Source organism: Oenanthe melanoleuca, chromosome 3 (assembly GCF_029582105.1).
Source record: "Oenanthe melanoleuca isolate GR-GAL-2019-014 chromosome 3, OMel1.0, whole genome shotgun sequence".
Taxonomy (NCBI): Eukaryota; Metazoa; Chordata; class Aves; order Passeriformes; family Muscicapidae; genus Oenanthe; species Oenanthe melanoleuca.
Window position 1 is genome coordinate 82,859,193 of NC_079336.1, and position 25,982 is coordinate 82,885,174.

General features: G+C 41.0%; 1 protein-coding gene across 3 annotated transcripts in view; it reads right to left on the minus strand.

Moving 5' to 3' along the window:
- TTC7A (tetratricopeptide repeat domain 7A) overlaps positions 1–25,982 on the minus strand; it is a 169,877-nt gene that overhangs the window by 92,442 nt on the left and 51,453 nt on the right. For all 3 annotated transcript variants that reach the window (XM_056488737.1, XM_056488736.1, XM_056488738.1), the window contains 4 exons: positions 23,047–23,151; positions 13,910–14,027; positions 8,549–8,606; positions 5,154–5,226 (listed from right to left, as the gene is read on the minus strand). In XM_056488737.1, the coding sequence (XP_056344712.1) occupies positions 5,154–5,226; positions 8,549–8,606; positions 13,910–14,027; positions 23,047–23,151 (354 nt within the window). The remainder of the gene's footprint in view (positions 1–5,153; positions 5,227–8,548; positions 8,607–13,909; positions 14,028–23,046; positions 23,152–25,982) is intronic.

The window sequence follows — 25,982 nt, forward strand, 5'->3', positions numbered from 1 at the left end:
GTGTGACTGCTCCAGACATAACCCCTGGCATCTGGCCCACAGCATCAAAACTGCTGAATGTCCTGGCCTGCATTCAGGCTGGGATATATGACTGAGTGCTCAGCTCTAATGAATTACTGCTTGTCAGTGGAGCTACTTTAGCCACACGTGTTATTAAAGCCTACTGCAAAGGTAAACAAGTTGGTTCAAATTACCCATGTTCCCTCAGCAGTTTACTAGAGCACATTTTCGTACAATGTAAAAATTCTAGCAATGACAAGACAACTTGGAGCAGGATAAAACAGTGGTGGGCCCAGATCTGCCTCTCCACAAAGTTCATCAGTAGATATACCAGAGGTATATAAATTTGACTTGCTAAAACAAAGCTGCTGTCAAGACTTCTTGCACTCAGGACTAAAAATCCTTTCTATTTCTTTATGTTTTTCTGTCTCAGAGCTGCACAAGTATTCATAAAGAAAATAAAAGTTTGGGGGAAAGTTCATTAGAAGAAAAAGAAAACCTGCAAACCAAACAACTGGAAGAGACTTGGAGCAACCTGCTCCAGATGATCCTGCTTTGAGCAGGGATTGAACTGGTGATCTCTAAAGGTCCTCTTCAAACTATTCTATGATTAAGACTTGGAAAGGGGATCCTAACTTGCTAATATGAATCAGACAAAGAATAACACTTGCAACTAATGCCTTTACTGAGGGACTTCAGAATTGTAGGGGCACTTGACCTTAGTCGTGTGTGAATGTGCGAACTGAGACTTTGTTTTACGTGTTGAAAGTGACACAGGATCAAACTGCAGGTAGGGCCATAACCCTAACAGAGGCTGGCCATCCAAGCAGCTCTCTGACTGTTGCAACATACATGAAATAGAGCAAAAAAATAAGTGAGTTGAGGCCACTCCTGCAAACCTGTGTCTGTTGGACAGGCAACCACATACTGCTGAAAGAGATGTCATCTAAAGTAATTCTGGTCTGTAGCATGGGGCCTGCAATGGTTACATCTCATTTTAGTCCTTCCCTCTAGTATCATCAGAGTCACAGGCAATGGCTGGTTTTGAAAATCAATCCTACTTCCCTGACACCTAATTTATTAACTCGAGTCCAAAAAGACTCCTTAGTGCTGTAACACCATCAGTAGCCTACACAGTACTGCTGCATAATTAGAAATAGTAGACAAAAATAATATGAACTCCATGCCTTTACAGAAAGCATTATGTGAAACAAGAAGCTGCAACAGACCAGATGCAATGAAACACAGACTAAATTTCTAGATCAACAAAAGCAAGATATCTGGCCTTCAACACAAACTTCTATTGAAAGATGTATTTTTATTTAAGTAACTATATAATTTCAGAAAGATTGAAGCTGGCACCCCAGACGGCACCCTGATATGTCAGGGCTTTATCAGAAGCAGGACAGTTTCCCTACAAGTACACTTTAAAATAATCTTGTTTCAGCTGGACTGCAAGTCTAAGTAGGGCCTGCCATTAGAAGAAGTTACAGCTCCCTGATTTATCATTCTATTAACAAATATACCACATGTTTTGCATGGCACACAGGTACCTTCACATCACACTGATTAGGAAGCAAAGATGCTGCAGTAGGCCAGAAATAGCATCTTGCAGCATTATCAAAATAATGCCACAATATGGATTGTTCAGGCTAACACTTACATAAAGTAGGATTTATTTCAATAATGTGATATGTCCCCTTAAAAACAATGCTAGTATATCACAATTATAGTTATAAAAAGGAAAACAGAATGAGTGTCAAAAATACTTCCTAACATTAGAATGAACTTGGATATTTAAAATGGTAAATGAAACAGGAACTCTTGAGAGGAATTTTCAGGGCTTATAATTTCACATCAGTTGACAGTTACACTTAATTAACCATTACAACTACCCACTCCATCTCTTTTTATAGCATGGAAAGGAGAAAGCTTTACTGACTGGCAAGAGCTTTCATTGAAAAACAGACTTGCTACAGTCCACCAGGAAACCTCAGGAAAGCAGGGGGAGATATGGTTTATCACAGTTCTTCCTACAAGCCATTCTTGATCACCAGACCAGTCTAGGCTAGGATGTAGGCAGAAGAGCAGCATGCTGCTGTTCAGCAGAGGAGGCAGTTGCTGGTCTGGGAAAAAGACAGAACTACCTACACCCAAGCAGTCACTGAAAGAAGCACCTCTTGAATACCTCCTAAACCAGAGCTCCTCTCTTGGGGCAGAGACAGCAGTCTCTCCTTCTTGAAACCAAAATAAAAACTGGGCAAAACAGGTAAAATACTTTCTCTGGTCTCTTTACTGATGTTTATCACCCAGATACTTGGGAAGGAAGTAGGTGTTTTCTGGATAGTGCCCCTTGAAACTTGAGGTCTGCTGGAAGTCCACAAGAAACTGGTGAGACTTACAGCGCTCAGCTGCTTGATCCTTAGCCATCTTTCCTTTCCCATTTTCATGAAAAGAAAGGTTAGATTTAATCAAGTTTTAAAATGGCATGAAACCTACACATGGTGTTTTTACATATCCAATACTGACTTACATGGCAGTCAAGGTCACAAACACCACCACCTCCCCCCAAAAAACACCAACAAAACAGAATTAACACTTAAAATTAACAAGAGAGCTGTTGACTCCAGAGAGTCATTTCCATAGAAACTGGTCTGCTAAAAAACAAGGCAATGCATTAAAATCAGTGAGCTTTAAAATGTTCATTCTACCTTGTTTTTGCTGATCCAAGTGTTGTTACCACAGAAACAGGAGAAGCAGCAGAACCAGCCACTGGGAGATGGGAGCTACAAGTCTCATTTGTCGCTCGGCTTGGCCAGCTGCCAGCCAGGAACTGCAGGTGGAGATATCCACTGCAGCAGGTACAGACTTTGGCCTCCTGGCACTTCAACTCAGGGGAAAACCAGGCTGAGAGACCCTCCTTACAGAACAGCTTATTCCACACTGTGTTTGGCTGAAAAATCCACTAAAACAATCTGAGGCTGATGTAGACTCTCCAAGTCTTCCCAGTTATTCCACTGGTCTTTAAGACACAGGCACATACAAAGCTCATCATCATCATTTTTTATCTTGGTTGTTGGTGGTTTCAAATGTCTGTATGAACCTTTCATAACCATTCCTCCTCTTGTACATCCCCATCTCATGTCAGAGGGATGCTTATGTTTTTCCATTTCCCCTTTGCCTTGCCCAGTGGTGACAGAGACAAGTGCTATTGGAAATATTTTACAGCCTTCCAAGGAAGATTAATTGCTCTGGCTTTGCTTGGCACTCTACTGGTCAGCTGCCTCTCTTGCTTTGTTCCATGAAAGCACTCTCTTATCTATGCAAGCTGATACCTGTATTTTTCAATGCTGGGTACAGTTACCTCATTTATTTGACTCTGCCTACAGAAACAAAAAGGCCTATTTGTTGAGAAAAACATTCAAGTATTATATTATGACCTACTATGTATGAAAGGCCTTATTTATTGGTATTATAGCATTGGCTGATGAAAGCCCTAACTGTGATGTTCAATAGTTAATGTAATCTATCAAAAAAAGGTATCATTTATCTTTCAGTTAATCAGCAAGAGAATATATTAGATACTTTAAATAATTAAGGATATTAAAAATACATTACCAAATGTTTATCATTAAGTAAACTGGCAAAAGAAGAGTAGGATATTTTATAGCAGTCTAAAAATAAAGATGTCTCAGGTATCTCCTCTCTGTCCGAGCATGTGTTAAAGATATCTCACTTGATGGGAGAAGAGCAGGAGCACCATCACAGGGGTCAGGCTGACACCACATAATGCACTGAGATCATACAGCTGTGGGAGCAGAGGTGACTGGCACAACAGCAAGGGTGAAAACACACAGGTGAACTAGACAAAAGAGGAAAGTGAACACGGGGACAAGAGACTGAATGGAAAGAACAGGAGAGAATGGAAATGAAGCAACAAGAGAGATGAAACAACACTGCAAAGACAGGCTACAACCAGAGAAAAAGAAAGGGTAACGACTTAAAAAGTCAGTAAGAATGAAAACAACAAAAAACCAATGACCACAAAAATCTTAATTCTATTTTTCAGGATAGTAGCTGAAAAGCTGTAATGCTTTTACTCATGGCAAGCAGAGGAGGCAGCAGATCAGACAATCTCCCTATGAGGCAAAAGCTGTGAGAGAAAAAAGGGTAGCTGGGTGTTTTTTAATGAAAGACCCTGAGCAAACTGCATCATAAAGCAGCCAGTAGGCAGATGAGAAAGTTAAATAAGCCATTTTAATTATCCTTTCTTATTGCAGGCTCACAGCACACTGTTCTCATTATGAAAGGGTTACAAAAGTGACATTATCAAGAGGGTGCTCTCTTGGAACAATTAGTTTAACCTAATGAACTTATAGCTCCCCTAATTAGCTCAGGAAAGTAAGAAATACCCAACTGTTCAACTCCATAGTGTGGATTAAGGAGAGAAAACTGCAGCAAGCAGAAGGTCTGCCAAGGAAAGAAACTACAATGATGAAATTTCAAATCTAGCTAGAAAGATATTTAAAAAACAGAAGCTGCTCCAATAAAGACTTTAGCCTTTAAACAAAAAGGACAGAGAAATAAAACACCCCAATTTTAAGAAAAAGGGGCAGACAAATGAAGCACAACCCAAGTGCACAAGTGGTTGGGTTGTGTTTTTTTCCTGAAAGGCAGCGCAGAGCATTTTCTGATCAGCTCCATTTTTCTGAGTTAACACCTGCAGCAGCATTCAAATGCCAACTAATCCCACTCGCTGCAGAGCCCCAGCACGCGTCACAGCCTGGCGCCAAACGTGCCCAAGTATGGAATAGAGCCCTGGCGGCGCGGGCAGCGCGAGCTGGCACGCTGCGACACGGGACACCCAGGCAGCAGCAAGAAACACCCTGCTCGTCACACACACACAGGCTGCCTCCAGGGCTGCCCAGGAGTGACAGCTGAACACATTCCCTAGAGAAGGCCATTCCACGCGCTACAGAATTATTATTTTTAGAGTAAGAATTAAAAAATATTTTACATAAACATATTCTGACTGCTTTTTACCGGTTACCATGCAGGAAGGAAGGAACCCTGTTTAACAAGCCTGGGTCGTGTTCAACTGGACTGCCCTTCCACCCTCCCACGGCTCAATGATCTCCAAATATTTCACATACCTGTCTGACAAGAGCCAGCTGCAGTGACAGGTAGAGGATGATCTGGTGATTTTCAGGGGCCAGGTCCCGTGCTCTTTAAGGACAAGCACACAACACAGAAAGGAAAGTGACTGTTAGATTGCACTTTGCAGAACTCCTTCACCCTGAGTCATGTAAGCACAGAACAAAACCCAGTCTTCCCCCACAGAAAACTAGTCCAGTAACATGGGAGCACACTGAAACTAGACAGAAAGCAGAACAGTGCTGGCCTATCTAAGCCAGAATCCCAGGAAAAAGTATGAGAAACACAGCTGCCAGGATGTTACACAACTTACACGCTCCTTTATTAAATGCCACTTAATATTTTGGAACTTGGATAACTAATAAGAAAAAGTAGTTCTGAGCTCATAACAAACCCATCAAATCATTATTTTAAGTAATTCAGGTGATGGACACAGTTGTTCAACTTGTTCCTATAGTGCCACTTTTCAAACATTAAGAGAGGGTTAGGTTAGCACTGAAAATGTGGTCACTATGAGCATGTAGAGGACTAAAGATCAGAAGCCTGTGACACAAGCTGGTGCTCAAACACACAAAGCATTCTCCACTCTGCAGCTTCTAGTTTAATTTTTGACAGCAGACTCCTAATTTGGAAAGGGAAGACACTGGGGGAGGAATGAATTGATGACAGGAGCTGTGCCTGGACCAAAACCAAGGCCCTTACTTCTGAAGCGTGGACTCTGAGGTACTGCCTTCCAGTCCACAGCAGGCAGCGGGCACTACACTGAAGTGGAGCCTTGGCTAGAGAAGGCACCAGTGTCTCCAGAACCAGTTGTGCAGGCCCTGAGCAAAGTCTTGTAAAGGCAGGGAACAGGGAATGGTTAACCTGGGCAGAACTGTCCCCTCTTAGACTATGCCAGGCATGAAATTGCAGTCTGAATTTGCTAGCCTGTGGAGAAGCCATTAACCAAGGCAATGATGGGATAGTCTTGGGGAACCTAACCTAGGAGGAAAGGTGGGACAGCAGCTCTTGCCATCTGGCAGCCCACTCCAGGAACCAGTGGATTCTCCCCTTGTGACTCACAGAGCTCTGCAGCACAGGGAAGTCATTACACATGGGAGAAATGGGGAAGAGGAAGGTCCCTCATAGACAATTAACATTCCTGACCTCTTTCTGGGCTGCCTTCCAGGACACCAGGGAAACCTGCACCTGCATTGCCAGGCTCAAAGTGAGCACAATTAATGTCCTTATGAGGGAGAAACGACAGGCTGACAATACTGGTGGTTAAAACCCATGCCAAAACTATTGATTTGCTAATAATAAACAAGCAGCAATAAAAGAATTACTTTAGGAAACAAACCACACACCATATTAATGGCAGCCACTTTTCAAATGCCATCTTTGCCTGTGAGCAAGAAGATTTTGAAGCTGATTTTTATAACTAATGGCTCTAGAACAAATTAATTTCATATGGACTGAATATGTCCTGTAACTGTATAAGTCAAGGTGGCACTCAAGTGTTCTGAAGCAATGCCAAAGACGCTGAGGTGCAATTAGTACAGGCAAGTCACTAATTTCTCCTTCCACTTCAAAAAAACACAAAAAAACCTCCCAATCCCAAAAAGCCACAAGCCCACCACATAAAAAAACAAAACTCCAACCCCCCAAAAAATTGCAACAAAAAACAAAATTCCACAAAACAGAGCCCAGCTTTGCCCTCAGGTATTAGACAGGGTGAGCCACCTCTGAAATCCTCAGTAGCTTCTCCAGCAATAAATAACAGGGGAAAGTTCACAAGAGTATAGCAGATGAGATTAATGGTACTTTTGGAAAGGAACAAAGGACTGGTACTTTACTGCTCATTTTCCTCAGAAGGAATTAAAAAAACATTTGGTGCAATCTTCCAGCTGAAAAGGCCCCTTACAAAGATGACTACAGGCCAAACCATGGCCTGAGAGATCATATATATTCTTCAGAAAGAGGTGAAACACAAGGAAGGCAAAAAAAGGAAAGAAACAAACACAGGCATTTAGAAAAACACTAGAAATCAGCTCACTGTCACATCCCTATTGGCTGAAGTTTGAGTAACTCGTGTTTGGTTAGAAGCTTGTCTGCCTCCTAGGTAGAGTTAAGATACCATGAAAACAAGTCACAGCCAATGGGAAAGGTCAAAGGATAAAAAAAAAACCCCAAAGTTTAAAAGCAGTGCAGCTCCACAATTCCTCAAAATTGTTCAGCAGTTAATGTATAACACTGGAATCCACAAACCAATGTTACTTAAAAGTACACTCGTGATCCAAATAGTGAATTAATAAATGGCTTTTAGAAGTTTTCTCTCTCAGATCTCCCTAAGGTAAATATCCAGAATTCTATCTGTGGTTTCAGTTCTTGCACTCACTACAAAACCAGTGTAAGACAAACATGTTGGGCTCCTTCTTGGTCAGCATCAGCAAAAGAGCTAAGGTCCTTTAACATTGTTCAAATTCCTAAACCTGTACTTTGAGATACCAGAGATCTCAAGTTTTCTTCAGTTATGTAATTACAACCACAAAAAACTCAGAATTAGACCACAAAAGATTCCATTTAGCTGCTATCTATAGTCTGTAGGCATCTATATTTATAGCAAGTTGTAAATTGTGAATGTAATTGTACATATGTAAATAACTGCCTGAACACCACCCAGTGTATTTTGGATGGTGCAATCTAATCATAACAGGGTAAGGAAGCTCATAATGATGCCTTGGGTTACTGTACCTCTCTACCCCACAAAATGGACAAAAAAGGCTTTTAAATCATGCTGTACCTGAGGTCTCAAGTGTAGTTGCACAAGAGTGTAATTTGCAGTTGCTTCCAGGGTGGAGCCATTGTTATCAGTTTTCCCCAAAAACACAGGGATGAAGGAGAGGTGAGTACCACCTCTCACTTTGTACCACTAGCTTTGGAACCTTCTCTTCCAACAACAGCTCATGTAAACACTCATTAGGACAGCAATTATCCTCTCCCCTAGGTGCACCCCATAGCTGCCTACACCCTGATGGTGAAGGTACTTTCCCACCATGACGGAAATAGGATTTTAAGCCTGCTTCACACAGGAATTGGGACAAAATTAGCTTTGCACGTTTGCCAGCTGGCATCATGTGAGGAAGATGCATCCCAGCGCTGTAGATCTCACTGCTGCTAATTTGGGGCTAAGGTTTTTTCTGCAAGGTGGCAGAACAGTACTTTCACCTTGGATACTCAATCAAATAGTCATCACAAAAATGGTTTTGATAGACTACTGCTGAAATCTAATGAACTATTTTCAATTTTCCTGCAAGGAAGCCTTACACAGAAGAAAAAGAAACATAAAAAGAAATTTTTTTCTGAATTCATGCAAAAAATACACAATGCAATTACCTGCAAAATTCCTACTCACCTCTCCAAAGCCTGAAGTGCTTTCTTGTTTAATTCATCCTGAGTGCTCTTTAGAGTTGCTGTAGGACAAGATACAATGCCATTTAAGAGTTAATTCAATGTTTCAGATTAAATAAATAAATGTACAGAGTATTTCAAACTGGGACCGTAAACACTGTGGAAACCCGTGTGTGTTTGTGCATGTGCTCATTTTGACAAGAATTCTCAAATTAATTTTTATTAAAGATTATTTCAAGTCCTTTGCTTGAAATACTGAAGGGACAGGGAGAAGGGGCCAAACACTGACTAGATACACCAAGATGCTAACAGGCCCTTAGCCAGGCTGCTGCAAGTGCTAAAAGCAGTAACCTGCAGCACACTCTGACTCAGATACAGACACCCCCACCACCATCTTCATGTGGGAGGGTGCTGCAGGTTGAACAGGGAACACCAGCCAAGCTTACAGCTCAGTGACAAAATACCACCATCTTTGAGACCACAACAGACTTTTAGGTTATTTCAGATGTGGCATTAGCCACTAATGCCCTCCTTCCATGCCTCTAATTTTTTGAATAATGGATCCTGCCCAGTATGTATCAATGTATAAATTAATTCCTACCTACAACCAGAAAAGGAAGAGAATCAAGCTCTTGTTATATGTGGGTATCATAAGATATCATCATCAAGATCAACAGGAACAGAGGAAGAGCTTAAAGGAATACTGCTTTCTCAGATCCAAAGTATCTTAAAACCTAGTGATGGTTCTTAGAAATGCATTGGCTTTCTTGTTCTGTTTCTTAGGTTTTCAGATTTTGCATAGTAGTTTTTCTTGTTCTGCCTGTCCTGAAATTGAGAGCTATTGATCAACAGCATAAGGAAGTGATGAGTAGTTAATCCATCAGCAAGCATCAACAATGAATACATCTGGTTTGATACATCAAGTCAGTGTATGCTCCAAATAGAAAGTTACTAAGTAGTATAGTATATAGTAATGCAAGAAACCTGGTGAAATTCAAGAAATTCTTTGTGCCAGATGTGGATGAACACATTGAAATGCCTGACAACACTGAGCACTGATGATGTAAGTTAACTATGCTATTTACAGGGCCTTTACAGCTAAAGGAGATAAACTGGGGGGAAAGACCCCCAACAATGAAAAGTGATTTGGGGAGAGATGCAAAAAAAAAAGGCTTGGCCATCAGGTCAAGGGAGGTGATCTGCTCTGCTATCATAAGACCCCCACCTGGAATGCTGTGTGCACCTCGGGCACCCACAACATAAGACATGATTCCATCAGAACAAATCCAAAAAAGAGCCATGAAAATGGCTGGAGAGCTGGAAGACCTCTCCTATACTGAAAAGCTGAGAGAGTTGGGGTTTTTCTGCCTGTAGAAGGGTCAAGGGAGGCCTTACTGCACCTTTTTAATACTTAAGAACGACAAAGGGCTATTTTTTCACCAGCTCCTTTAGTAATAGGACAAGGGGTAATGGTTTTAAACTAGAAGAGGGAAGATTGAGAGATTATATACAGGAAGAAATTCTTTACTAGGAGGGTGGCAAGACTCTGAAACAGGCTGCCCAAAGATGTTGCTGATGCCCTACCCCGAATTAATCAAAGAAATCAGCAACCCACTTGTATCACTGAAAAGCTCTCACTTCAGACAAAGAAAAGTTTGTACTAAGGGAACAGAACCTGGTGGGGCTGATTAAACTTTTAAAATCTGTGCTCCATTCTCACAGGTCAATGGCACCAAAGACTTCTTCAGTCCCTACCCAACTTTACTTCCTTTGAGAACAGCTGCTGCAGTTCCATCAACTAAAACAAAATATTACTTAGATTAAAATAAGCTGCAAAAGCAGTCTGAACAGTGGAAAAGTGGCACAGGGGGGTTTCTGAAACCTATAAGACACAGTACTTTTGCAAATGCCACTTGAGCAGCCCAGGATTTATTTTCTGAAGCACTCTGGGTTTTTAAAGGAGCTTCAGCCTTACTAAAATTCAACAGGCTCTTCAGCAATAATTTGGTACCTAAATACAAAGCTCTGGAATCATATTTGAAAACAAAGGACACGTTCTGTCTTAGTAAAAGCAGTTAGAGCATAGTAGGAATAGTGAGTGCATGGAATGGAACACAGTGCCTAGGATCAGAATTAACACTACAAACATGGGGACAGGAATCTAGTACTAATCTTGTCCACTGGATTGAGCACCCATTAGCAGCTGAAGCACAGTCAGGTCTATTTATGTAATACATTTGTTTTGTGGAAAAGAATTCAGTTTGTAATGTCCAAAACCATTCCTTTATGTGAATCACAATGTAAGAAATGGGGATGACAGATAAATGGACTGCATAAATACATTTCTGATCCAAACTGAAACACTGACATGCATGCACCCTTTTGCAAATATGACTGAGTTTCAGAAACTATTCCCTTGTGTTAAGATATCTAATATGGCACGATGTACAGTTTTAGCACCCAAAATTATAATTAAAGATTGCATGCACTCATGCACATGTTATTTCCAAAAGCAAAGATTGTAAGTTTGTTCACTAATAATTTATTCACTTTAGTGAACAAATGTGTGGAGGGCTTAACATTAACCAGTGCTGTCAGTACACTGTTTCTAAAATCCACAAGGACTGATAAAATAAGCTTCTAATTCAGTCCCTGATCCATGGCCTTCTACCAAAACTCTAAATGAAAGCAGAGATAGAGCACACTCATCTCTGAAAAAAGAATGAGAGACTTAAATCTACAAAGATTTCACAATTTGTGAGGTGGTGATGTGAGGTAAGAAGAGCACTTGTATTTCACAATACATTTTCAACCTAGTCCTTCCTCTTTAGACTTTGTTAAATTCATCTCACCTTTCCCTGTCTTCAGTGAATTCTTCACTAGACCTAAGGGAGGAAAAGTTGACAATACAGCTTATGTCAAAACTGGAACTGTGGGAGGAAGAGGAATGGTTTGCTGTTGACATTGACCCATTGGAAACTGATCTGCAGAAAATGGACATAAACTACAAACAGGAGGCTTGGGCTTCTAAGACTGAGGCAAAAGTGTCAGTGACTTCCTCTGAGGACACAGCTTTCAGCTACTTCAATCAGACTTATTTCAAGAAACACATAATTAAACATTAAGAATAAGGAAGCTATCCAGCATAAGTTTCAGGAAGTCCTACTGCCTACATGAGCTTTTTGCAAATCACAAAGAAAAGGCTTTAATACAACTCTTCAGTGCCTTTGTCACACAGAAGGAGAAATAATTACTAAAATGTTATATTAAATAAGAAAGCCTAACTTGGATGGAAGTCTGTAAGCTTTAGAAAGCAACTGGTCAGATGTCTCTGAAACATTTAGCTACTGTTGAAAATACTGATTGACTGAAAGTCATCTCAACTGGAAAGTTACAGGAATCTCACATATACACACACAGAGATGTTTGACTTGTCTGCATATGTCAGTAAGGACTGGTATAAATACAATGATAAACAAGATTGACAACATGAGGCAGGATTACATCACAGAACTGCTGTCTTTCAGCATGTTCTAGCTTTGCTTCCTCACTGTCATACACTGTTTTTTAACAATGGTAATGAAAAATGTCTTGCTAGTGCAAATTTGACATTTTCCAGTAAAAACACAGTTCCATATTCATGACCATCATATGTATGCTTTTGAAGGACTTAATCCATTTGATTAAAATATAATCTTCAAGATTGCAATATACTCTATTTCCCTCAAATAACTGACTTGTCCTGTTGCCTCAAAGGCTAGAGATACAATGAGAAGGCAGATATATTCCACTGTTTCAAAACATGAATCAGAGGCTAACTTAAAAATAAACCAAGGCAGCTGTTGTGAAGACTGTTTGTTTTACATTAATAAGGACACAATATTGAACTAATCTCTTGAAAACTTAAGATTTCCAGAAAAAGATTCCAACTCACATTTTGCTGCATCAAAGTATTTTTAGAGCCAGAGTACAGCACAAGTTTTTACAACTCCATTCTTTAGAAACCACCTTCTTTCCAACTTAAGTTTACAACGAGATAGTAGGGGGCCAACATAGAAAATCTTCTACCTCTGAAAATAGTTTTTGGGATCTTATATACGTTTACAACAGTTTAAACAACATCTAGGCAAAATGCCTTAAAACCTAGGCTTTTAAGCAGAACTCTACTCCTAGTGGACTTAAAATATATATAAAATACAAAGTTCAGGCTACAAAGGACATACTTTTTGACATGAACTTTCTTGGGAGAACTACTCTGAGGCAGAGAAATGGAGAACTGGAGAGAACTGCAGTGCCTGTTAGCCTCCATGATAAAAAGCAGTTGATCAGATATGGCTGGCTGAAAAACGACACCAACTTGTGCTACTGAGGAGCACGAGAACACTTTCTCATACAGGTGCCTTGCAGAATTCTGGTGTAAGTTGCAAGGCCTGCATATTCCATGATAACATAATAGAGTAATTTTAACTTTTTTTTTTTTTTTTTCAGGCTTCTTTACTGGAAGAAGCTGGTTAGTTTCTGTAGAACCTATTCGACAGAAAAGCCATTGCTTGCATGAGGGCAGGACTGCCAAAATGATAAGGGAACACACCAGTTCAGACATTCAAAGAAGATGTGTTAGAAGTCCTCCACCTCTTTTAGGAGTCATGGAATAAACAAAGATTGTTCCCACCTGTGAGCTTGATGAAGGTCAGAGCTAGAACTTTCCCAAACACTTCAAGCCCTTCTGACTACAAAGCACCAAATCTGCAGGAGCCCCTTGTCCACTCATTCAAGATCCAAGTAAGCAGCATTAAAATAAAAGTCTTTTCACATTCAGTGGTCTGTTTCTAGTCAACATCCACATGTACCAGTGAAGTAGGTATTTTTATCTTGTTTACTTCTAAGTAGAAGAAACTACATCACAGAGAGGTTGAATCTCTGTGGGGAATCAGCACCACGCCAGGAACTGAATTGAGGCATTTCTGACTCCAGTTCTTGGATTCTATTTCTTTATGATTTATGAGTGGGTGACAAAAATATGAGAACAGATGGAAAGTTTGACTTTTTGTTGTGTAAATTAAGTGGAAAAAAAAAAAGTATCACAAATATTCAAGTAAAGCACACCAAGCATTATCAGCTACACTCAGATTATCACCCCCAAAGCAATGACCTGCATTTCTTCCTTTACCTAAAAACTTCACTTTTATTACCACAGAATATAGTTATCTGAGCAAGTGAACAGTGCCTATTTATCTTATGAGCTGATTGTTTTTCGTGTCTAGTCAGCACTGACAGCAGATTTTCTAATACATTCCCATTGCTGGCACTGAAGACTTAGAACAAATGCTCTCCATATAACACACCTGACAAACAAGTAACTCACCATCAGTAGCTTGAAGGCTGTACGTCAGGCCCAGTGCCAGGTAACCCTTTGCTAGGGACTCTCCAGCATTCTCACCCAGGTCTATCACCATCTTAGCAAAGTGTTCTCCTTCTTCCAGCTGCAAAAGAGGTAGGTTGAGATTTACAGGCATTTCCTCTCTACTCCAATAAAATTTACCATTAAGCTTACCTGTAAGTGATCTGAGAACCATTCATACAAGGGCTTTCAGTGATCCCAGTGAACACTCATAAAAAGGAGAATGTAGAGATGAGATTAGCAGACCTTGCTGCACATGCACAGTTTTGAGAAAAGTTTAGGTTTTGCACCCAAAACTCTTTCCAGATGTTTAAGATTAATCAAGGACACTATCTTATTTTATAGTTCCCTTCAGGCACGCCTCAATCATGCAGCCTTAAATGCAAATGCTGGATCAGCTGGACTACTTATATGCTATCCTAGTAGGGCACTGAAAGGTCTAACAGGTTTCTTCCTTCAAAGGAAGACTACTCTGTTTTGCTGTCTGATTTTTTTAAACCTTACCAAATTTTATTTTCTTTTAAAACATTGCAAAAGTAGAACAAGAAACCACTAACTTCACTGAAAGCTCTCAGCTGCTGCTTGCAGTTCTGCTGCTACAACGATGTAGAAATTTTAGGACACTAATTTTGATCTGAACTAACACACTGCCTTGGCAGCTCTTGCTGCACTAGCCACTTTCTGCATCATGTGCAAAGACACAATTTCCTTGAAAATACATTTTATATTATAGATAGCAATTGGAGGAGAGAGCAGTCACAATCTCTCAGGATCAGCCTCCAAAATGATTAAATAAGCTGGTCTCTTCTACATCATCACAGAGTGCCCCCCACAACCTTCCTTTCAACACATACCTATCAGCATCTGTAAAATCTGAGTTAATGGCAATTTTAAACAAAAAGAATAAGTTAAATATTTTATTACAGAATTGAGTGTTTCGCATTTCTAACTTTAAACTCTCATTAACATCACTCACCCATTTTAAGTAGAAAAGACCAAGACCTGTACACTGTAAATACCTTGAAAGGTGTGGGTTGGAGAGACATTAACAAAACTTCTAAGTAATGCCTGAAAGGCAGAGCCTACAGGAAGATCTCATTTCTGAACAAGACAGTATGCAGAGCCTGCCACCCATAATCAGAGTCACTCCTAATCAAGAAGCAGACACCATTACACTGTCTGTAGTAATCCTCCTTCTGGAAACTTCTGTTACATCACAACTGACTTTATGGGATGAGGTTGCTTAATTTGGAGAAAGTACTTTTTTTGTTTGAAATCCAGCTAGTTTAGACAAGTACTTTAGGCATGTACCCTCTTAATACTCAGCTTTGTCAGACCTCAGCACCTCATGGCTCCTTAATATCTAAAATGACTCACTCATAACAATCTGGAATTTAAATGCAGCATCAGACAAGAAATTTAGCTTCTGCAGTGATCTGTTAATACACTATCTATGAACAGAATCTACTTGACTTGTAGCATCCTGTCAATGGGCCTCCTAGTCACATCACTTGAAAACATTCAGGTGACAACATTAACTAATGGCTTCATAAATAAACAACCTGGGATTTATTAGATGGTATCAAACATAAGATTTTAACATAAGCCTGAAGAAGGGCTGAAAAGTGCAAGTGAAGAAGCAAATCTCCACTGTTTGGATTTCTTCCTCACTGACAACTCCCTGGGGCCTCCCTAGAATTCAAACTAGATGTAGAACAATTGTTCCCCAATTTCTGAAAGCTCAGATCAGTCAGTCCAATGACCAACACATATGTCATCATCAAACCCTTTTCTGAAAGCACTGGTGCTGCTCATTGCCCTGTCAGCTGTGACTGTGGAAGCCACTGACACAGGAACACCTCCTGTGGAATACCTGCACTTGCCAACTGAACTGCAAGGCCTCTCTGAGGGTATAATCCAAAGCCTACCAAAACCACTGGAAATAGTCCCACCTACTTCAGGAATGTTCAGATATCACCCTTAAACTCTCATCTCATCAGGAAGACTGAGATTTGTTTCAGGAGATTTCTTAACCTGTCAGTAGCCCTACCAACTTTCCTGCCACATACTGAAATGTGTTCTGGATCAGAGCTTAGGACAATGGAAGTGGCCCATGACTTGCCACATAGAAAAAAACCCCAAAATACAGAACCCACAAATGAACAACAAAAAACCCTCTGATACAATGATAACTGAATTCTTCATCTCTCAGAAACTTTTATGTAAGACATGAAATCTCTGCAGCCTGAAAATTTATTATGCACCTCTTTGCCATCATAAGCAGCTATATTCCCACTCTCTTTCTTCATTGTTTCTCCTCCCCACACACACTTTCAACCAAGAAGTCTCCATTAGATGAAGAAAAGAGCTATACAAGGAATTCTAATGACTAGTGAACAAGAGTAGGGGTGGGTAGAATGTATGGAAAAAAGATTAAATGAAAAGTTTGAAGCTGAAATGAAGACATGTAAAATGGAGAGATTTTGCTCCATTGTTTGTCTGAGTGGTCACCTGATGGCAATTCCAGAATCTGACTGGAAATACCTATACTACATAAATCAGTAGTGCACCATTCAGCCTTCCTGCCTGCCAGTTACCCAGGGCCACCTGTCAGTATCAGATTAATCTAATGAATGAATAATTAAAACCATAACTTTTCAGAGTGGCTGAAACAGCACTTCTAGCACATTCTTGTAAACATTTATTCATACTAAGCACTAATGGCACTTTGACCAGCCACAAAGATTCTTATGAATGCAAACTTGGGTCAGCTGAAGTCTGCTTTGAAAATAAGCAGCTTCACAAACTCCAGCACAGCTGGTTCTGTTTATGAGAACATTTACTTTTCCTTCTTACAGCACTCAGACACTTTCCCTGCCAGCCCTGCTGTGGCAGCCATCTGCCCCCTCTTCTCCCATTCTCCTACTCTTCAGTCATTCTGGACAAGTGTAAAAAGCCAAGCCTTTCACTCACATCACCCACTGTGAGGTCTCAACTCTCCAGTGCATCAGTCCTGCAGACGGCCTAGTCAATTGTGGATCTGGAAAGTACTACCTGAAACAGGAATAACTCCCATGGGACACACTTGGGGTAACCATCTACACTGAAAGGATTACCAGATTGCAGTCTGGATAAAAGCTCCCTCTCCATACACCCAAGTGAGGGACCAGTAGTGAGCCTGGGCTGTGATCTGCCAGTAAAGCTGTGTCATGGGGGTCCTTAAGGATACAGGATGCCTCTAGTCTGTATTGTGGAGATGAGAAAGGGAGGAGGGAAGGCCTGCCATGTTATTCTCTTAGAAGCAACAAAAAACAAAGTCTCAAAGCCATCCCTCCAATCTGGCCCTTACTGTTCTAACATTTTTCTACATACTTTGCACTGAAAAGCTGGTGGAGAGAAGGGCAGCATTCCAGGTTGCCTCCAACACCTGCATGGAAGAACGAAAGCATGGGGGGAAACATCTGAGAAGAAATTTCTGCATTTTGAACATCAGCTATATAAAGTGTCAGGAGGCACCTGGAACCACTAGCTAAGCAGCCCCTCTGCCACACCAGGAAGCAAACACCTGGCACCTGGAGAGAGACAGGCTGCCAAACTGTGAAGTGACACCAATGAGATGGCAATACTCTAGGGTTGGGCTTTTTTTCCCCCTTTCACTTCCTCCTTCACATTTGATAGAAAAAGAACAGTTGCTAGCTGTGCTATCCTGAGGGATGTTTCCCCTGTTACAGAGAGGCTGTTCCAGCCACCACTGTTATTTGGCCACAGGTTTTGGTGTGTGCTCAAGCCAAGCCCGGAGGCACACTGACAAGGGAGTGGAGAACAGCAGGTGCTGTCCCCTGGCCTAATGCCACCCAGCTGGTGCCCAACTGCCACCCAGATTGTTTTTAGAAAAGCTCAAGCCTTACCTCACTGTATCAACAGCTTGCAGGACTAAGTAGGAATTGCACTTCTCACCAGCACACATTTATAGTAACTAAGGACAAACAAATCAATGATGTACTGCAGGATGAAAACAGCACTTTATTGTGCCAAAAAAAAAGAGGAGCAGACCAAGGAAGAAGCAGGAAATACATTAAATGACACTGGACTTAGGACAGCAGACAGCTTAATGAAGCAGGTGAATTTGGACACCAGTGACACTGAACAGTACCCAAGCACTTAAGAGATCAAAATCCTACAGAATGTGTATCTACACAAAATTATACATGATGTTAACTAGTTTAATCAACCTCTTCTTACCATTTTCATTGCACTGCATTGTAGCTATAGAGACTAATTCAAAGAGAAGAATATAAATATTGTGAAATGAAAATGATAAGAGGAAAAATGCATAGGAAGAAAGTGGTCTATAAGGCATAATCTAAAGAAAAGGTTTTGTCCCACAGCTGTTCACAGCACACTAAGCCAAAAATGTTATATATGTCAGAAAAAAAATCCTGTGCTTTCTACTGCTGGTCTAGTCAGCATTTGCTCTCTATGTCATCACTGTTAAGCCCACCAATTTAGTCTGTGTAAACTCAGCCCCCAGCACTGAGGAATAATCAGGCCTTTCCTCCACTGAAGCTAGTGGCTTCACAAAGGCAATGTAGAAGACAAAAACTAGAAGACAAAATTCTTGGTAATTTTTAATACCTAAAACCCATGGGATTGCCCGAGAACAGGAGTGGTGATATCATCAAGAATGTCTTTTAAAAGACAGAAGAAACACCTAGTAGTTCCTTGCTCTTCCCTGCTTTCTCAGCAGCCTCTCACTCTGGTGATGCTGATCCTCTCAGATGTCTGTCAGCAGGCAGAGTAACTCCAGTAAATGGACCAGATTTCATCTTTTAATATTATTCATACTGCACTACAATCTAAGCATTTCCAGGTGACTCCAGGGCCCCTAAGTGACTGGGTACAAGCACAGGCACAGCATTTATTATCTACAGTGGCAGGGTCAACAACAGACAGAAGGGGAGAGAAGCACTCTCTGATTAAGTGGTCTGTGAAAGTAATGAATGGTAAGCTGTTACCTCAGAAGTATGCAGCTCTAAATCTGCATCCTGCCCACCCCCCTGACACACACACACCGTGACATCCTGACCTCATGGTATGTCTCACTCAGTTTTTATGACTCCATGTACAGTCTGCCCTGGCCCAACACCACTTCTTCTCCCTTTCCCTGACTGCTGGCATGATCTCTGCCTTCCCAGCTAAGTGTTACAGCACAGCACTTTGCTGTGCATACTAGTTCAAAGAAACAAGAGAAATATCTGAGGTACAGCATCATCCTGAGCTGCAGCTTTTGCCATGGGACAAAGTCCTTTGAAAAGCTCAGATGATAATACTGAAATAATTTGATGCTACTCAAGTTTAGCACACCACCACTATTGCTATTGTATCAACTGTGGAGTAATGAAAATTATAAGAATAGGCTTCATGTCTTCCTGCTTTTTGTCAGAGTAGAGTTCTAAAAGACTCAAGCCTATCCTAGGACAGTTCATTTTGTTCTATGTGTATTTACAGTATTTTCAACATGTCTCCATTGAAATCAATGGAGTAAAAGGCAAAAGAAAGCATCAGGGTAACCCAAAATGTCTCAAACAAGGCTCCTAAAATGGGGAAATTCAGTATTTAATGCTTGCCTGTAGGAAGAAGTTCCATTTTTAGTATTTTCACAACACCTGCCATAACAGGATCCTGGAGAACCTAGATTAGTAGTGAAATTAACAATACTCTACTATTAAAATATTAAAAACAACAACTCATACTGCAACTCAAAGTCACTGCCAAAATAGGCAAGTGAGCATTCAGCTGAGACCATGCCAGGGAAGGCTGAGTGAAAGAGGAAATTGCAGCAAGCCTTTTAGTGAGCAGAGCTCTGAATTTATAGTGGAGCAAGGCAAATCAACCCCAGTATGAACATATTCCAGTGCAACCTATCTCAGCTGTTCTGTGCAAATTTAAAACAATACTCTGACCTACAATAGTCAAAGACTACACAGTGCATTCTGGAAAGCTAAAAGACAGCCGGCTAAACACAAACTGGCTTTGTGTTTGCTTGATAGAATCATCCACATGCAAGTTCAGTAAACTGTTGTGCTGAAATCCCAGCAAGCTGGATGGCTCAGCAGCACATTGTCTCAAAAGTAATTCTGAGCCTACTATAAAAACATTTAAAACACCTGTGTAATGGTTTAGATACAATATAAAAGTTGCAACTTTGCTGTGCAGGTCTGACTGCATCCTGACCACACAAATGTGGTTTACATAGGTGTATTAGTTTTGAAGCTTTTCTGGTCCTCCAAGTCTACAGGCTTAAACTTTAAAACAAATGAAGTACTGATTTATTATTTATTTATTATATTATTTACACTGGATTTTTTAAGTTTTGTTTTTGAAAACCTCTAACTCTGAAAAAGGTAGCCAAAAGATTGCTTTCACCACTCAGCTGTCTACTGCAGACCCAATCCTGAAAGCTAGAGGTTGATGGGGCAGATCATCTCCTGATGTAAGCCAGCATGGTACTCCTAACATGCCAGTGGAGTACTGCCAACTTACATCAGTTAATGATCTGGTCATACTGCCACAACAGAAGCTGAGGGAGGCTCAGTTCTGCATCAGGCTCTGTTATGTATTGATTTGCATGGCACTGTATGAATGCATCCTCATTTTCACTTTGATTTGCTCTGCACTGAGAGACTATTTTATAGATGTGATCGGAGCATCCTCAATGTTGTAAATCACTATAGTACATTTCAATTAATTTTCTGTTTTCCCTGCTCTTAAAGTGTGCTGAGACACCATGTACAAAGCCAGCAAAATGAGTTAAGTGATCACTAGATTAATCATGAAAGAAACTGCTCTGTGCTTCTCATGACATTCTGTAATTATCCATCTGCATAAATGTTGTGTTTTGGTGTTCTGGTTTTTTTATTGCTAGTAACTGAAAGAAGACTAAAGTACTGCTTGCCCATGGGCTATAAACAAACTGGCTACAATACTGCACCACACAGTAGACAGATGCAGGATATAAATTAGCTTTTTCATTTGGATAAATGGTGATCTGATTTCACCCTTTTCCTGCCTAGCCAGCAATCAAGTACATGGATATATTTCCTAATTGAAAAATTAATCATATTTTATATGTTCTGAAAAGGAAGATGTATTTGAGTATTTGTAACTGCTAATATTTGTCCATTAGACTGTTCCTGTCCCATGTCTATCCTCCTTTCTATTTATACTGGCATTGATCAGCCTGTTCACTTCCAGTTTAAATTATTCAATTCTGATTTGATTGCCATGTAATTTAAATGCAAATAATTACTGTAAGGATGACATTTAGAAAAACAGCTCTGTTAAGCAGGAAGGTCTTTATTAGGCACAGGAGTCTGGCAGTAATATCAGAAGCACCCCTTTGACTAAGATGTGGGAACCTATCATTTCAGTTCTTTTAAAAGATTATCTGATTTCCCTTGGACTCCCCTTAATTAAAACTCTTCTATACCATCATCAAGTTTGCTATGAGGGTAAAGCATAGGCCACTGACTGAAAGGAAGAGGAGAGGGAATATTTTTAATTTGGTTTTAGTTCATAAGGCTGTGCTCTAGGTAACTGAAGTAAAATTACCCTCTTGTGAAATCATGATTTTATTTCATAATAACTCCCAGTTCTGAGGGCCAGGGCCTGACTGAACAATACTGAAAAGCATTTCACACAATAAAAAAGCAGTACATTGAAGAAAAAAACCCTCTTATTTTGAAATAATCAAAACAAGCTCATTTTTCCCTCTTCCCTTGCCTTTCCTACCTTTTAGGGTTAGCCAGTTGTTTTATCAGATCTGTCATGTATGAGAAGTCTGGACATACTGGATTGCCCAGGCTGGAATTGCATTAGTCTCACTGTTTTTTCAAAGTAACGAGGTATTTTTATATGCTAGCTGTGCTTTGAAAACTTCAGACATACTAAGAACAGCATTCAACACAGCTGTAATGCCTCACTTTCACACTGTTTTAACATCTGGAATAATCCGAAAAACCTTACTTAGTTTATTTTAAAAAACAGCATTCACTGTGAATGTTTTTTGTATTGCTAAATGATTTTCAGCCTTCAAAATTTAGAGGCTGAGCTGTGGGTACAAGAGAGTTAAATTGCTCCAAATCTAGGGCAGAAGTAGGTTGGGCAGTTCAGCAAGGATTCCCTCAAGGTCCTCAGACTTGAAAATTTTTCCTAGAAAAAGATGCTGCCCAGTTTTTGCTGACTCAGATATAAGCTTAACCATTATAGTTTGAACAGTATAGTTCATTCCAAAACACACATAACCAGACATCCTCCCTGGTGGTGGTGGTGTAAACGAATACAACTCAAGTTTAGCTGAACAGCAGCTTTCATCAGACAGGGATGTAGAAGGTGGGGAGGCAGGGTAAGGGAACAAAAGGACAGCAAATTGGCTTCTACAGCTTTTCACCGCGACCTGTGCAGATTCTTCTGGTATTTTCTTTCATGTTTTCTTACATCTGTGTTTTACTTCTATTTAACAATTGTAATCCTTCACTGACTGCAGGGACACCTCGTGGTGAGGACAGGTGAGAACAGCAGGCTGTCATTCAGTTAATTAAACCAAGTACAGAAAGAGTGACAGATGTTTCTGCTCCTTCAGATAATCAGAATTTCACGGGTACCAAATTCCACTCCCACTCTGCTTCTGGGGCATACATTAACAAATCCAAAACACAAAACACTGACACAGCAACTCCAAGAACAAAGGACTGAGCTGTCCAGCAGACCTGAACTATCTAACAGTCCACTTATAACTATTAACTTGTGTCTTCCAGGGGCTACAAGAGTGGCTGATTCAACGTGACACTCAGTTGAAGCAGCAGTCCTGAGAATGGCTGTTACAGCTTTCCCCCACTCCTCCTTTCTTCAATGTGCCAGCAAAATACATCTTAATGACTCACTGCAAAATTTCTTGCAGGGATTTTCATTTTTTATAAAAGACATGCATGTGTTTATGATTTTTAGCAGGGATTCCCTTTCTCCCTACTGCAACTACACTGTGGCACTGTCACTGCAGCACCTAATCCATTACATAATGACAATTGCATCAGCTTGCTTACCCAGTGCAGTGACCCAATGCAGACCTTGGCAGCCAGAAGAGGAACGGTGGGATCTGTAGGTCGCAGTTTAGCACATTCTCTGAGCACTGACACAGCATATGCCGACTGGAGGAGTGGGAGAGAGGAGGAGGAAATAAAAAAGGATGATTAGACAATGCTGCTGAGAGTCCATGCAAAATATTGCAGTGATATGTACAAAGAAGTGCTATGGAGAAAAGAATCCCATGTCAGCAACAAGTCAGCAACTTTATTCCCACCTCCACATGCAGACACGTGTGTGTACACACACACACACACACGAACACACTCTTCCCACGCTGGGAGGAAACATGCCAAAGAGGCAGCCCTGGCTGTGCACGTCACAAGAAACAGTTTCCTTAGCTATCTGGTTGTTTTAGCTCTGCCCTCCCAATACACAAGAATTCTGTAGTTTTCCTTTAATATAATCATCTTCCAGTAAACCAGAAGGGATCATAAAGAGCTTATCCTCCAGTACATTCACATTTTAGGCAAACTTCACTCAGAGAGGTTTGTTCAGCTAAGTAATCTGCTCAATAGGTTGTTTTGTGTATTCTCCAGTTCTGGAATATACAAGCAAGCAATTGGGACTCCGTATAAAAGGGTGGATAAGGATCAATACACTGTTCAGTGGGTGGCCGAAGCATGTGTTAGAAAGAAAGCCCATAAAACTCTTGCTGTCTTCCTGGTGTTAGGTTACCATTAATGAGGATGTTTTTTAGGATTAGCACTTGTGTAGCCCTTTTGATCCAATGTGCTATGCAAACACTGTTTTGCAGTACACATTCATGGCTGCCACATTTCAGATGCTATAAAGGGAATGAAGAAAGCTCTGCTCTGAGGCAGAGATGAGAAGGCAGTGTCAGACAGTAAGAAGGTGACAGGAGTTACCCTACCAGAGTCTCCCAGTACATTCCACCTGAACCACAGTTTGCCTAATGTTTAAACCTTCCTTACTACTGACCCTGATCCACTCAAATTTTCTCATGCTTAAGCTCAAGGGGAAGTTTTATTCTCTTGGAATTTCTCCTTGCATGCCTGTTTCCTCCCAAAGTCTTCCACAGAGTCCCAAGACACAATGTTCCTGCTCAGAAGCACATTAAATAGTCATGGCCTTTCTATATTACAGAAGAGCAGCAACAGAAGCTTGCAAAGTCAAACAATCTGCTACTCCCATGGGGTCCTGGGCATCTCCTCCTGACCCCCAGGGGCTCCCCCTACCAGAACTCTGACCCACATAGGGTCTGGGTGACTGCTGCAATCCCCTGCAGCAACACCACAGCTTCACATTCCCACTGTCCATCAGCACTTTCCCACCTCACACCACATCAAAGGGGGCTGTGCCTGCCAGCTCCTTTCTCCAGAGCTGAAGGTCCACTTCTTGCCACTGAATTCAAAAGCTTGATTAGGAATTTGCTTGGAAGGGAACCTGGAAAAATGGAAAACCAGATGTACACCAACCATACCCACATTAAGGCAAAGGGGGATTTCATAACCAATGCAGCAGGGAGCAAATCCTCCTGCTTGAAAAGCTTGGGTACTTGCCCTGTGGTCTGAACAACAGCAGCAGCACACCCTATATTCTTCAGGTTTGTCCCACTTATGTAGAGCGCCAGGTATAATCAGTAAAAGCAAGGAAACATTTGCTAATTTAAAATTCAAAATGCACAATTTGCCTAAAGCCAGAAGGAAGCTTGTCTCAGACCAAGGATAGAAATCAATAAACTTTTTCCTAGAGCCTGAACCATTACTCCATCCCTCTCAGAAATGAAGAGGAGTAATTCAACCCTGAGGTACAGGAACAAACACACTGCTGTGCTCTGTTGCCACGAGGTGACTAGGATCCCTCAGAATGAATCTCCCTGGAACCTATTTGTTCAGAACAAGTGGTGTCTCAGGTTTTAGTGGCATCTTACTCCTCTCTATCACAAAATGCACTGAAAGCAGCTGGTATTCCGAGAAGCATGATGGATGTATTGGAAATCCAAGCATAACCCCATAAAGGACCTAGGCTGGATATCATCTTTTTGCCCTCCTACCTATATTCCACCCCCACAGGTGTTTCCAGAAAATAAACAAATGTGACAGCAGGACAACATACATCGTGACAGGCAGCATATCTGCAGCTGAACCCCACCATGCAAAAGTGAACTGCAAAGGCCAGATATGTAAAAGGCATACACTGTCCAGAGCCACCATCTGCAAAAACAGACACAAGCTTAACCCAATGGTCATTTCTCAGCTCCCCACCAGCACTGCAACTGCAGAGAAAGCAGGAGGCACCTGGGAGCTGGTGGCAGCTCTCCTGTGGGTCAGCACAACCACAGCTGTAGGACCTACACCAAAGAGAAGTGACACACCCATTCCTTGTCAGTTCCTCTTGAACTCTGCTCCCTCCCTGCCTGCAGGACAAGCCAACGCCAGAGCCTGCAGTAGCCTCAAAGCACAGAGCCCCTGCCATGTCTGTCCTGTCCCAAGGCTGCTCAGGAGGCCACTGCAAAGCAGTGACTACTGACTGCTGCACAGGAGAAGGTCCCACCTTGTGCCTACACCCAAACACCTCAGGTGTTGAGTCACTTCATTACATATGCACTGGAGAGCTTCTGAACATGGATTTACAGAGCAAGAGGCACAGTTTCCACACTGCTCCTAAAACATTTACCAAAGGATGTCATTTTAAAGAAGTTTATAAAATTTGCAACTAAACATATGGAGCAGAAGTGGTTTTAAGAAACAGGGTGACATGAAGCCTTTCTCCCCAGCTGCATTTTAAAAATTCAAGAGATATTATATAATTTCACCTTGAAAAATTTACTCAGCAGATATTTTATACAGATGATGAAAACATTAGTCAAGGAATGACAGGAGAAATATTATCCCACTCCCACAGTGACCTTACTTAGGGAAGACTGGCATGA